The sequence below is a fragment of the Pelophylax lessonae genome (assembly GCF_965119305.1).
Source record: "Pelophylax lessonae genome assembly, chromosome: 9".
Classification (NCBI taxonomy): domain Eukaryota; kingdom Metazoa; phylum Chordata; class Amphibia; order Anura; family Ranidae; genus Pelophylax; species Pelophylax lessonae.
This window is the reverse complement of record NC_138776.1, coordinates 263,833,775-263,847,864: the sequence shown is the minus strand read 5'-3', so window position 1 is coordinate 263,847,864 and position 14,090 is coordinate 263,833,775. Positions and strand designations below refer to the sequence as shown.

At 43.1% G+C, this 14,090-nt stretch overlaps 5 protein-coding genes across 6 annotated transcripts in view; 2 read left to right on the top strand and 3 right to left on the bottom strand.

The window, feature by feature from the left end:
- LOC309564430 (uncharacterized protein) overlaps nucleotides 1-14,090 on the bottom strand; it is a gene marked incomplete at its 5' end in the record, with an annotated part of 504,148 nt that overhangs the window by 62,910 nt on the left and 427,148 nt on the right. The gene's annotated exons all lie outside the window — the stretch shown is intronic.
- The window catches only part of LOC309562808 (uncharacterized protein), a 400,807-nt gene that overhangs the window by 66,767 nt on the left and 319,950 nt on the right, over nucleotides 1-14,090 (bottom strand). The gene's annotated exons all lie outside the window — the stretch shown is intronic.
- Nucleotides 1-14,090, bottom strand: part of LOC309562643 (uncharacterized protein) — a 361,535-nt gene that overhangs the window by 80,897 nt on the left and 266,548 nt on the right. The gene's annotated exons all lie outside the window — the stretch shown is intronic.
- Nucleotides 719-2,670, top strand: LOC309563908 (uncharacterized protein; the record flags this gene model as incomplete). Its single annotated transcript, XM_082268541.1, has 7 exons — nucleotides 719-800; nucleotides 1,137-1,271; nucleotides 1,368-1,696; nucleotides 1,826-1,940; nucleotides 2,036-2,124; nucleotides 2,239-2,317; nucleotides 2,573-2,670. 7 exons carry the CDS (start codon nucleotides 719-721, stop codon nucleotides 2,668-2,670), a joined length of 927 nt encoding a protein of 308 aa, XP_082124667.1.
- LOC309562752 (uncharacterized protein) lies at nucleotides 7,593-9,100 on the top strand. The gene has a single exon (XM_082267043.1). The coding sequence runs from the start codon at nucleotides 7,730-7,732 to the stop codon at nucleotides 9,068-9,070; it is 1,341 nt and encodes a 446-aa protein (XP_082123169.1). The 5' UTR covers nucleotides 7,593-7,729; the 3' UTR covers nucleotides 9,071-9,100.

Below are 14,090 nucleotides of genomic sequence, written 5' to 3'. Positions count from 1 at the left end.
TGGCTCCTTCCCATCTGTTGGCCATGGGTCAAAGGGTAGTTAAAGATTTGGCCATGCTAATTTGGCAAAAAACATTTGTCCATTTGGGTGAATTTGAATCCCTGGGTCATGAGCTGGGTTATGGTTCTTTTCTATGGTTCTTTTGGGTCTGCTGGCCATGGGTAAAATGGTTGTTAAAAATTTGGCCAGATGAATTTGGCTAAAAACTTATCTATTTGGGTGAATTTGAATCCCAAAGATTTACCACAAATTTATGGTCAGGTGAATTCAAACCTCAACCCATAGGGATCATCAACCTGCTGACGAGAGGGGTAATGAGGATTCTGGGAAGGTCACATGACATCACTCTTATCTCTATTTAAAAAAAAAAACACAGACCTGACCGGAAAGGTGAGGAGGATTCTGGGGCTGTAGGTAATATACTTTTTGCTGTTATTTTTATACAGTGTTGAAGAAGACATCTGGTGAGTGGCTGACAGACGACCTCCCCAAAGACCATTCATCATCACAGTTCCTCTCTGATCCTTTAGAGACGCAACAACCAGAAGATTCTTTAAGCAATCAACAAGACCATTGAGCGGTTGACGGGAGAGGTAAGAGGTGCTGGGAATTCTGGGACATTATCCAGTAACAGACGTAAGATGTTTCAGGATGGTGACTGTATCATTGTGTTTGTCAGGTTCCTATAAGGTGTCGGGATGTCACTGTCCATTTCTCCATGAAGGAGTGGGAGTATTTAGGACACAAGGATATCTACAAGGACACAATGATGGAGAATCGACTACCCCTCACATCACCGGGTAAGAGTAAACTTTATTATAAATGAAAGAGCAGTACGGAGGGTACAACTAGATCCCCCATTATCCCTTAACGCATAGAAACAATGTATTCAGTCGGTGTGTGTGTTTCCTACAGATGGATCCAGTAATGGAAACCCACCAGAGAGATGTCCCCGTCCTTTTTTCCCCCGGGATTCCACACAGGAAGATCACAACTATGCACACCATTATCAGGTTGGTGGGGTGTAGCATCTAGAACAAAAAAGTTGACTTAACAATGCAAGACCCTACAAGCCAATGTGACTTGTCAATAATAAATCTTATGTTTTCCAACCATTTTCTTGGTTTAGGGTAAAGATCTGATAGATTTAAAAGTTGAGATCAAAGTAGACAAAGAAGAAAGATATTTGAGCGGTGAAATGATGGCGCCATTTAGAGAGAAGGAATCTTTACATGCCTTGATTGAGAATCATCTGGCCCTCACATTACTGGGTAAGAGGAGACTTTATTGTGAAGGAGAGAGCAGTACGGAGGATCCACCTAGATCCCCCATCATCTGATAAACAAAGTGTGTGTGTTTTGTTACAGAAGAATCCAGTAATGGGAACCCACCAGAGGTATGTCCCACCAGTAATGGGAACCCACCAGAGGTATGTCCCACCAGTAATGGGAACCCACCAGAGGTATGTCCCACCAGTAATGAGAACCCACCAGAGGGATGTTCCACCAGTAATGAGAACCCACCTGAGGGATGTTCCATCAGTAATGAGAACCCGCCAGAAGGATGTCCCACCAGTAATAGGAACCCACCAGAGGGATGTCCGACCAGTAATGGGAACCCACCAGAGGGATGTCCCAGTTCTCATTATTCCTGGGATTCTACATTAGAAGATCACAACTATGCACAACGTTATCAGGTAGATGGAACAGAACAACTGGAATAAATATATATGGTCTTCTCTGTGTCACCTTCCCAGATAAAGTCCAGATCTTATAGGCTGTTCTTTCTGAAGTTTTAATATAGTTTTTTCAATATTTTGTTGAAGTGTGAACATGTGATGAGTGTGATGATGGCTGACAGTAAAGCAAAAAAAGAAGAAATGATTCGTTTACGGGCCGAACAGCAGTCAACGAAAGAATCTTCTCTGCATATCACCAAAGGTGATTGTAAATTTTATACACATCAATGGTTTATATTTTCTTTTTGTAGGGTCCACCTAGATCCTCTATCATCCCCTTTAACTCTTTTTTTACAGATGGATTCATTAGTGTAAGCCCACCAGAGAGAAGTCCCCGTCCTCTGTATTCCATCCAGAAACCTCTTACCATCCCTCACCGTGATCAGGTAGGTTGAACTGACCATATAGAAAAAAGAATCCCAAACTCTAAAAGTGAAAATTCTTCTATGTGAAAGATTACATTTTAAAGATATAATTTTCTGCCGTTTTTGTTGGTTTAGATCGAAAAACTGATTAGAATGCAAATTAAGCTTAGAAAGGAAGACGAAAAGAAGAAATCTTCCCCATATATCATCTCAGGTAAATAATCATCGCTAGATGAAAAGATGGTTTAATCTTTTACTTCTAAAATTGTAAGATGTACTGTTTGGTCAAACTTTGTGGGGAATCAGCAGACCTTCAGGCCATTAAGTTAACAAAACTGTTTTTTTTTAATGATAGACCACAAAAGGGGAGATGCCAGTCTTTGAGGAAGGCCAATGTCCCCCATTGACATCTCATGTTAGTCTTGCTGCTCATCCTAGTAGTAATTCTCTGGCATTCTCACACTTTTAGGTGCACGCTCATGTCTTTTGCTGCAGAGGTCCACCTTCATTCCTCAATATAACATCATGTTCCCAACAAATGAAGTGGAGATACTGTACACCATATGAAAGGTCTGTCTCCATTCCTCAGTATAACATAACATTCCCAACAATTTATAAGGGTATAATGTACACCATATGAATGGTCCATCTCCATTCCTTAATATATTATGTTCCCAACCAATGAGGAGAAGATACTGTACACCATATGAAAGGTCCATCTCCATTCCTCAATATAACGTCATGTTCCCGATAAATGGGGAGAAGATAATGTACACCATATGAAAGGTCCATCTCCAATGATATATTTTTTTTTATCATTGATCTGATTTGTTGTAATTGCACCCAGGAGGAGATACTGTACACCATATGAAGGGTCCATCTCCATTTCTCAATATATCATCATGTTCCCAACAAATGAGGAGGAGATACTGTACACCATATGAAAGGTCCATCTCCATTCCTCAGTATAATGTCATGTTCCCAACAAATGAGGAGGAGATATTGTACACCATATGAAAGGTCCATCTCCATTCCTCAATATAACGCCATGTTCCCAACAAATGAGGAGGAGATACTGTACACCATATGAAAGGCCCATCTCCAATCATCAATATAACGTGTCCTTCCCAACAAATGGGGAGGAGACACTGTATACCATATGAAAGGTCCATCTCCATTCTTCCCAATACAAATGTCATCAATGTATCTCCAGTGTGAAAGGTCTATCTCCATTCCTCAATATAACGCCACGTTCCCAACAAATGAGGAGGAGATACTGTACACCATATGAAAGGTCCATCTCCATTCCTCAATATAACGTGTCCTTCCCAACAAATGGGGAGGAGACACTGTACACCATATGAAAGGTCCATCTCCATTCTTCCCAATACAAATGTCATCAATGTATCTCCATTCCTCAATATAACGCCACGTTCCCAACAAATGAGGAGGAGATACTGTCCACCATATGAAAGGTCCGTCTCCAATCCTCAATATAATGTCATGTTCCCAACAAATGAGGAGGAGATACTGTACATCACATGAAAGGTCCATCCCCATTCCTCAATATAACGCCATGTTCCCAACAAATTAGGAGGAGATACTGTACACCATATGAAAGGTCCATCTCCATTCCTCAATATAACGCCATGTTCCCAACAAATTAGGAGGAGATACTGTACACCATATGAAAGATCCATCTCCATTCCTCAATATAACGTCCCGTTCCCAACAAATGAGGAGGAGATACTGTACACCATATGAAAGGTCCATCTCCATTCCTCAATATAACGTCATGTTCCCAACAAATGAGGAGGAGATACTATACACCATATGAAAGGTCCATCTCCGTTCCTCAATATAACGTCATGTTCCCAACAAATGAGAAGAAACTGTTCACCATATGAAAGGTCCATCTCCAATGATATATTTTTTTTTATCATTGATCTGGTTTGTTGTAATTGCACCCAAATCCATGCCAGAGCTCTTTTAATTTTTTAAACGTTCAACCCACATAGTATATGACTGATGAATGCAAGACTTATGTTAAAGGTCCATCTCTATATAATGCCATGTTCCCAACAAATGAGGAGGAGATACTGTACACCATATGAAAGGTCCATCTCCAATCCTCAATATAACGTCATCTTCCCAACAAATGAGGTAGAGATACTCTACACCATATGAAAGGTCCATCTCCGTTCCTCAATATAACGTCATCTTCCCAACAAATGAGGAGGAGATACTGTACACCGTATGAAAGGTCCATCTCCATTCTTCCCAATACAAATGTCATCAATGTATCTCCAGTGTGAAAGGTCCATCTCCATTCCTCAATATAATGTCATGTTCCCAACACATGAGGAGAAGATACTGTACACCATATGAAAGGTCCATCTCCATTCCTCAATATAACGTGTCCTTCCAAACAAATGGGGAGGAGACACTGTACACCATATGAAAGGTCCATCTCCATTCTTCCCAATACAAATGTCATCAATGTATCTCCAGTGTGAAAGGTCTATCTCCATTTCTCAATATAACGTCATCTTCCCAACAAATGAGGTAGAGATACTCTACACCATATGAAAGGTCCATCTCCGTTCCTCAATATAACGTCATCTTCCCAACAAATGAGGAGGAGATACTGTACACCATATGAAAGGTCCATCTCCATTCTTCCCAATACAAATGTCATCAATGTATCTCCAGTGTGAAAGGTCCATCTCCATTCCTCAATATAATGTCATGTTCCCAACACATGAGGAGAAGATACTGTACACCATATGAAAGGTCCATCTCCATTCCTCAATATAACGTGTCCTTCCAAACAAATGGGGAGGAGACACTGTACACCATATGAAAGGTCCATCTCCATTCTTCCCAATACAAATGTCATCAATGTATCTCCAGTGTGAACGGTCTATCTCCATTCCTCAATATAACGCCACGTTCCCAACAAATGAGGAGGAGATACTGTCCACCATATGAAAGGTCCGTCTCCAATCCTCAATATAATGTCATGTTCCCAACAAATGAGGAGGAGATACTGTACACCATATGAAAGGTCCGTCTCCAATCCTCAATATAATGTCATGTTCCCAACAAATGAGGAGGAGATACTGTACACCATATGAAAGGTCCATCTCCATTCCTCAATATAACGTCATGTTCCCAACAAATGAGGAGGAGATACTGTACACCATATGAAAGGTCCATCTCCATTCCTCAATATAACGTCATGTTCCCAACAAATGAGGAGGAGATACTGTACACCATATGAAAGGCCCATCTCCAATCATCAATATAACGTCATGTTCCCAACAAATGAGGAAGAGATACTGTACACCATATGAAAGGTCCATCTCCATTCTTCCCAATACAAATGTCATCAATGTATCTCCAGTGTGAAAGGTCTATCTCCATTACTCAATATAACGTCATGTTCCCAACAAATGAAGAGGAGATACTGTACACCATATGAAAGGTCCATCTCCATTCCTCAATATAATGTCATGTTCCCAACAAATGAGGAGGAGATCCTCTATACGCCATATGAAAGGTCCATCTCCATTCCTCAATATAACATCATGTTCCCAACAAATGAGGAGGAGATACTGTACATCACATGAAAGGTCCATCTCCATTCCTCAATATAACGCCATGTTCCCAACAAATTAGGAGGAGATACTGTACACCATATGAAAGATCCATCTCCATTCCTCAATGTAACGTCCCGTTCCCAACAAATGAGGAGGAGATACTGTACACCATATGAAAGGTCCATCTCCATTCCTCAATATAACGTCATGTTCCCAACAAATGAGAAGAAACTGTTCACCATATGAAAGGTCCATCTCCAATGATATATTTTTTTTATCATTGATCTGGTTTGTTGTAATTGCACCCAAATCCATGCCAGAGCTCTTTTAATGTTTTAAACGTTCAACCCACATAGTATATGACTGATGAATGCAAGACTTATGTTAAAGGTCCATCTCCATATAATGCCATGTTCCCAACAAATGAGGAGGAGATACTGTACACCATATGAAAGGTCCATCTCCATTCCTCAATATAACGTCATCTTCCCAACAAATGAGGTGGAGATACTGTACACCATATGAAAGGTCCATCTCCATTCTTCCCAATACAAATGTCATCAATGTATCTCCAGTGTGAAAGGTCTATCTCCATTACTCAATATAACGTCATGTTCCCAACAAATGAGGAGGAGATACTGTACACCATATGAAAGGTCCATCTCCAATCCTCAATATAACGACATCTTCCCAATAAACGAGGAGGAGATACTGTACACCATATGAAAGGTCCATCTCCGTTCCTCAATATAACGCCATGTTCCCAACAAATGAGGTGGAGATACTGTACACCATATGAAAGGTCCATCTCCATTCTTCCCAATACAAATGTCATCAATGTATCTCCAGTGTGAAAGGTCCATCTCCATTCCTCAATATAATGTCATGTTCCCAACAAATGAGGAGAAGATACTGTACACCATATGAAAGGTCCATCTCCATTCCTCAATATAACGTGTCCTTCCCAACAAATGGGGAGGAGACACTGTACACCATATGAAAGGTCCATCTCCATTCTTCCCAATACAAATGTCATCAATGTATCTCCAGTGTGAAAGGTCTATCTCCATTACTCAATATAACGTCATGTTCCCAACAAATGAGGAGTAGATACTGTACACCATATGAAAGGTCCATCTCCATTCCTCAATATAATGTCATGTTCCCAACAAATGAGGAGGAGATACTGTACACCATATGAAAGGTCCATCTCCATTCCTCAATATAACATCATGTTCCCAACAAATGAGGAGGAGATACTGTACACCATATGAAAGGTCCATCTCCATTCCGCAATATATCGCCATGTTCCCAACAAATGAGGAGGAGATACTGTACACCATATGAAAGGTCCATCTCCAATGATATTTTGTTTGTTTTTTATCATTGATCTGATTTGTCTTCATAGTTTGGTGGTGTAAACTCTCATCCCACCTAGTATATGACTCATAAATGCAAGACTTATGTTTTATTTAAAAATTACTTTGACAGATAAGGACTCTGCTCGGATTAGGAACACCTCGGAGGTACGCCTTATTATATCTCCGGATTATAAAGCAGAAGATAAAGCCATAGCACAACGTCCTCCAGAAGTAAAGCCCATTACTGATATAATCTATCAGAGACAATACCGTTTGGAAGGATCGGTGGCTCTGTCTAACCCTGAGCAATCTTCACAGACTAAGACTTCATATAGTCATCCGACATCAGAAAGTGCGGATACATCGAGAGACCCACCCAATCCCAATGACCCTTCTTTACGCCATACAAGAGAGCCTTCATTGTCATGTTCAGAGTGCGGCAAATGTTTCACTCAGAAAGGAAACCTTATCAGGCACCAGAAAATTCACACGGGCGAGCGTCCGTTTTCATGTTCAGAGTGCGGGAAATCTTTCATCCAGAAAGTAAGCCTTCTTTTACACCAGAGAAATCACACCGGTGAACGTCCCTTTTCGTGCTCGGTGTGTGGGAAGTCTTTTAATGGGAAAAGCCTACTTCATAGGCACCAGAAAATCCACGTGGGCATGCGACCTTTCACGTGTTTAGATTGCGGGAAATTTTTTTCTCACAAAGCGGCTCTTCTTCTGCACGAGAGGAATCACACCGGTGAACGCCCTTTTTCATGTTCAGATTGCGGGAAGTGTTTTAACGAGAAAAGCGTGCTTCTTAGACACTCGAGGATCCACACGGGTGAGCGTCCGTTTTCATGTTCGGAGTGCGGGAAAAGTTTCGCTCTAAATCGAGACCTTGTTAAACATCAGTTAGGTCACAAAGGTGAGCTCCAGTTTTCAAGTTTAATATCCGGGAAACCTTTTATGCGGAAAAGCATCGTTATCAGAAACAAAAGAATTCACAATCGTCAGGGTCCTTTTTCGTGTCCAGAGTGCGGGAGATGTTTTGATGATAAAGGAGAGCTTACGGAACACCACAAAAGTCATGCAACAGAATATCCCTGTTCGGAGTGCGGGAAATGTTTCAGTCACAAAAGAGCTCTTATTGCACACGAGCGAACTCACATGGGAGAGAATCCTTTTTCATGTTCAGAGTGCGGAAAATCTTTCACTAAGAGAGCGAGGCTTCTTGCACACCAGAAAATTCACACGGGTGAGCGCCCTTTTTCATGTTCAGAGTGCGAGAAAAGTTTTCCTGTGAGATCGAGACTTCTTATACATCAGAGGACTCACACGGGCGAGCGTCCTTTTTCATGTTCAGAGTGCGGGAGCAGTTTTACTGAGAAACGCATACTCCGCATACACCTGAGGATTCACACCGGCGAGCAGCCCTATTCCTGTTCAGAGTGCGGGAAACGTTTCAGCGAGAGAAGACATCTTCTTCGACATCAGAAAGCTCATACGGGTGAGCGCCCCCATTTATGTCCCGAGTGCGGTAAATGTTTCGCTCAAAAAGGAGACCTCCTTAAACACCAGAGCCGTCACGCTCCCAAGAGTCCTTTTTCATGCGCAGAGTGCGGGAAGTCTTTCACCAAGAAAGCAAATTTTCTTTTACACCAGAGAAGGCACACGGGCGAGCGCCCTTTTTCATGCCCAGAGTGCGGGAAACGCTTCACTCAAAAAGGAAGCCTTCTTATGCACCAGAGAGTCCACACGGGTGAGCGCCCTTTTTCGTGTCCGGAGTGCGGGAAGTGTTTTTCCAATAAAAGCTTCCTCCTTATACACCAGAGAGTTCACACGGGTGAGCGCCCCTTTTTGTGTCCAGAGTGCGGGAAAGGTTTCAGCCAAAAAACAAGCCTCAGCAAACACCTGAAAAGTCAGGCATGCAAGGGTCCTTTTTCGTGTTCAGAGTGCGGGAAATGTTTTAAAAATGAAGGGAATTTAATTCGGCATCAGGACGATCACGCTTGCTGAACCTGCTGCCAAAGTACGCCGGCTTCTAACAGGTGGGAGGGCAAAAAGCGGGACATCCCACCACCAGCTGACTGCTAAAAATCTATGTAATCCAGGCATCTTCTTTTACTTTTTTTGAACCCTGTTTGGCTGGGTAAATAAACCATTGTAATCATTTTGTTATATCTATTCATTAAAGTGTAAATAAATTCCTGTTGATCCTGCCAGAAACCTTGTAGGCTGATAACTTCCTGTAGGTTTGTGAAAAAAATCTGCGCTAGGGTGTCTAAGGAATATAAAGGCTGCTGCCTACCTCCAATTATAAATCAATATTAACAGGGCGGAAGTGACGCTCTACGCCTTTCATCAGACATGACGTCACTCTGACGAAACACGTAGAGCAGATAAAGTGTCGCGTGTGCAAAGAAAACAAATAGATAAAAAACTGTATAAATTGTGTATAAAATAGGTATCAATTGTGCTCCTATACAAAAAAAATCATGAATATAAATAAAGAGCCAACCAATTGAGGCCTAATATTAATAATGTTGCCTGTGCAAAGAAAACAAATAGATAAAAAACTGTATAAAATGTGTATCAAATGTGCTCCTATACAAAAAAATAATTTAATAAAAATAAAGCGCCAGTCAATTGAGGCCTAATAATAAATATATGTAAATCCATGCTAAAAAAATCACCAAACCAATCATAAATCAATATTAACAAGGCGGAAGTGACGCTCTACCTGTTTCATCAGAGATGACGTCACTCTGACGAAACACATAGAGCGTCACTTCCACCCTGTCCCTTCCGAACTTTGGAACGCACCCGGAATATCTGATCTACGCTGCCTAACATGAGTTTTTGCTGCTTATTATACTTATTTTTTGATGTATGTGCACTGTTATTTCAATAAATTTGTTAATTAAAGTGTAAATAAATTCCTATTGATCCTGCCAGAAACCTTGTAGGCTGATGACTTCCTGTAGGTTTGTGAAAAAAATCTGCGCTAGGGTATCTAAGGAAAATAAAGGCTGCTGCCTACCTCAAATAACCCCCTAAGGGGGTATAACAATATGAGAAGAAAAAGGTATGGTGGCGCAGCCTAAAGATAAAGTGTCATGTGTGCAAAGAATACAAATAGATTAAAAACTGTATAAAATGTGTATAAAATAGGTATCAAATGTGCTCCTATACAAAAAAAACATGAATATAAAGGAAGTGCCAATCAATTGAGACCTAATATTAATAATGTTGCGTGTACAAAGAAAACAAATAGATACAAAAACTGTATAAAATGTGTATAAAATAGGTATCAAATGTGCTCCTATACAAAACAATCATGAATATAAATGAAGCGCCAATCAATTGAGGCCTAATAATATATGTAAAACAGTGCTAAAAAAATCACCAAACCAATCATAAATCAATATTAACAGGGCGGAAGTGAAGCTCTACGCGTTTCATCAGAGATGACGTCACTCTGACAAAACACGTAGAGCGCCACTGCGTCCCTTCCGCCCTGTCCTTTCTAAACTTTGAAACGCACCCGAAATATCAGATCTACGCTGCCTAACATGAGTTTTTCTGCTTATTATACTTATTTTTTGATGTATGTGCACTGTTACTTCAATAAATTTGTTCATTAAAGTGTAAATAAATTCCTGTTGATCCTTGCCAGAAACCTTGTAGGCTGATGACTTCCTGTAGGTTTGTGAAAAAATCCGCACTAGGGGTATCTAAGGAATATAAAGGCTGCTGCCTACCTCAAATACCTAAGATAAAGTGTCGCGTGTGCAAAGAAAACAAATAGATAAAATGTGTATAAAAATAGGTATCAAATGTGCTCCTATACAAAAAAATCATGAATATAAATGAAGCACAAATCAAACCCCCAAACCCCCCCCCCCGGAAATTTCCTGGCCTGCTCTAAGAGGGAACTTTATGGGGACCCTGCTCTAAAGGAGGATCTATGGGGGACCTGGGCCTGGCCTTGCCTTAAAAGGGATCTATGGTGACCCTGCCCTAAAGGGGATCTATGGGGACCCTGGCCTGCTCTAAAGGGAGATCTTATGGGGGACCCTGGCCTGGCCTGCTCTAAAGGGGATCTATGGGGACCCTACTCTAAAGGGAGATCTTATGGGGGACCCTGGCCTGCTCTAAAGAGAGATCTATGGGGACCCTGCTCTAAAGGGGATCTATGGGGGACACTGGCCTGCTCTAAAGATAGATCTATGGCAGACCCTGCTCTAAAGGAGATCTATGGGGACCCTGCTATAAAGGAGATCTATAGGGGACCCTGGCCTGCTGGATGAGGGGGTGAAGAGCGGAGGACAGCAGTATCGGATGAGGAGGTGAAGAGCGGAGGACAGCAGTGTCGGATAAGGGGGCGAAGAGCAGAGGACAGCAGAGTTGGATGAGGGGGTAAAGAGCGGAGGACAGCAGTGTCGGATGAGGGGGTAAAGAGCGGAGGACAGCAGTGTCGGAATGAGGGGTTGAAGAGCGGAGGACAGCAGTATCGGATGAGGAGGTGAAGAGCGGAGGATAGCAGTGTCGGATGAGGGGGTGATGAGCAGAGGACAGCAGTGTCGGATGAGGGGGTAAAGAGCAGAGGACAGCAAAGGACAGCAGTGTCGGATGAGGGGGTAAAGAGCAGAGGACAGCATTGTCGGATGAGGGGGTAAAGAGCAGAGGACAGCAGTGTTCAGATGAGGGGGTAAAGAGCGGAGGACAGCAGTGTCGGATGAGGGGGTAAAGAGCAGAGGACAGCAGTGTCGGATGAGGGGGTAAAGAGCAGAGGACAGCAGTGTCGGATGAGGGGGTAAAGAGCAGAGGACAGCAGTGTCGGATGAGGGGGTAAAGAGCAGAGGACAGCAGTGTCGGATGAGGGGGTAAAGAGCAGAGGACAGCAGTGTCGGATGAGGGGGTAAAGAGCAGAGAACAGCAGTGTCGGATGAGGGGGTAAAGAGCAGAGAACAGCAGTGTTCAGATGAGGGGGCAAGGGCGGAGGACAGTAGTGTTAAGATGAGGGGGTAAAGAGCGGAGGACAGCAGTGTCGGGTGAGGGGGTAAAGAGCGGAGGACAGCAGTGTTAAGATGAGGGGGTAAAGAGCAGAGGACAGCAGTGTCGGATGAGGGGGTGAAGATCGGAGGGCAGCAGTGTTGATTAGGGGGTGAGAAGTGGAGGAAAGCAGTATTGGGTGAGGTGGGGAGGACAATAATGTCAGATGAGGTGGTAAGAATCAGGGAACAGCATTGTTGGATGAGGGCTTGAGAAGCGGGGGAAATAAGTGTTGGATGAGGTGGTGAGGAGTAGGGGGACAACAGTTTTGGATAAGGGTTGAGGAACAGAGGACAACAGTTTTGGATAAGGGTTGAGGAACAGGGGACAACAGTTTTGGATAAGGGTTGAGGAACAGAGGACGACAGTTTTGGATAAGGGTTGAGGAACAGGGGACAGTAACGTCAGAAAAAAGGTGGGAATCAGGGGACACCAGTTTTTGGTGAGCTAGTAGGAAGTAGGGTACATCAGTATCAGATGATGTGATGAGGAGGGGGACAGTAGAATCAGATAAGGGGTGAGAATCAGGGGATAGCAGTGTCGGAAGAGGGGGTGAGGAGCAGGGGGACAACAGTTTCCGAAGTGGGGTGAGGAGCAGGGGACAGCAAAATTAGATATGGCGAAAGAAATTGGGGATAGCAGTGTTGTAAGAGAGGGTGAGAGCAGTTTTGGTGGGGTGAAGAGCAGGGGACAGTAGTGTTGGTTGATGGAGTGAAGAGTCGGAGGCAGTAACATCAGTTGAGTGGTGAGAAGCAGGGGTACATCAGTATTCCTTCTCCTGCTGATTTCCATGTGGAATCCTCGGCTACACTTCTAGGGAAAGACACCAGCACTCGTCCCCCCCAAAGTGCTGGGCTTCTGGCTTTCTTATCCTTTCAGCTGTCCTGAAAGGACACCAACGATGTTGTATGATTCCTCCCACTACCAATGATGGGGCACAAATTCTCTCACTGGCACCAATGATGGGGCACTATTCTTCCCACTGACACCAACGATGGGGCACTATTCTTCCCACTGACACCAACGATGGGGCACTATTCCTCCCACTGACACCAACGATGGGGCACTATTCCTCCCACTGACACCAACGATGGGGCACTATTCTTCCCACTGACACCAACGATGTTGTACGATTCCGCCCACTGATACCAATGATGGGGCAATAATTCTCCCACTGCCACCAAGCTATCTCTAAGGGGGTAATTCTTCCCATTGACTACAAGTGTAAGAAGCATTCTACCTCAACCAAGATGCCATGCAACCCTAGTGTTCCTCCAGAGGTTGCTAGGGGTTCCTTGAGGAAGCAATTTCTGCCCCTCAGATTAATTCCCACTGACACTATTGATCTGTTTAGCTATCTGTACAGGGAGATATTTTTCCCAGTGACCACAAGTGTAAGGAGCATTTTTCCTTAACTAGGGTTCCTCCAGAGGTTGCTAGGGGTTCCTGAAGCAAAGAAGAATTTCTGCCTTTTCAGATAAGTTCCCACTGACACCATTCATCTTTTTAGCTATCTCTAAGAGGGTATTTCCTCCCAATGACCAAAAGTGTGAGGTGCATTCTTCCTTAACTAGAGTTCCTCCAGAGGCAGCTATGGGTTCTTGAAGCAATGCGCAGTTTCTGCCTCTCAGATAAGTTCCCCCTGACACATTGATCTTTTTAGCTATCTGTAAGGGTGTTATTCTTCCCACTGACCACAAGTGTGAGGAGCATTTTTCCCCAACCAGGGTTCCCCCAGAGGGTCCTTAAAAATTTAGCAACTTCTGCCTCTCAGATAAATTCCCACTGACACTATTGATCTCTTTAGCTATCTATAAATGGGTAATTCTTCCCAATGACCACAAGTGTAAGGAGCATTCTTCCTCAACCAGGGTTCCATCTAACCCTTGGGTTCCTGCAGAGGTTGCTAGGGGTTCCTCCAGAGATTTCTATGGGTTCCTTGAGGAATGAGCAATTTCTGCCTCTCGGATAGGTTCCCACT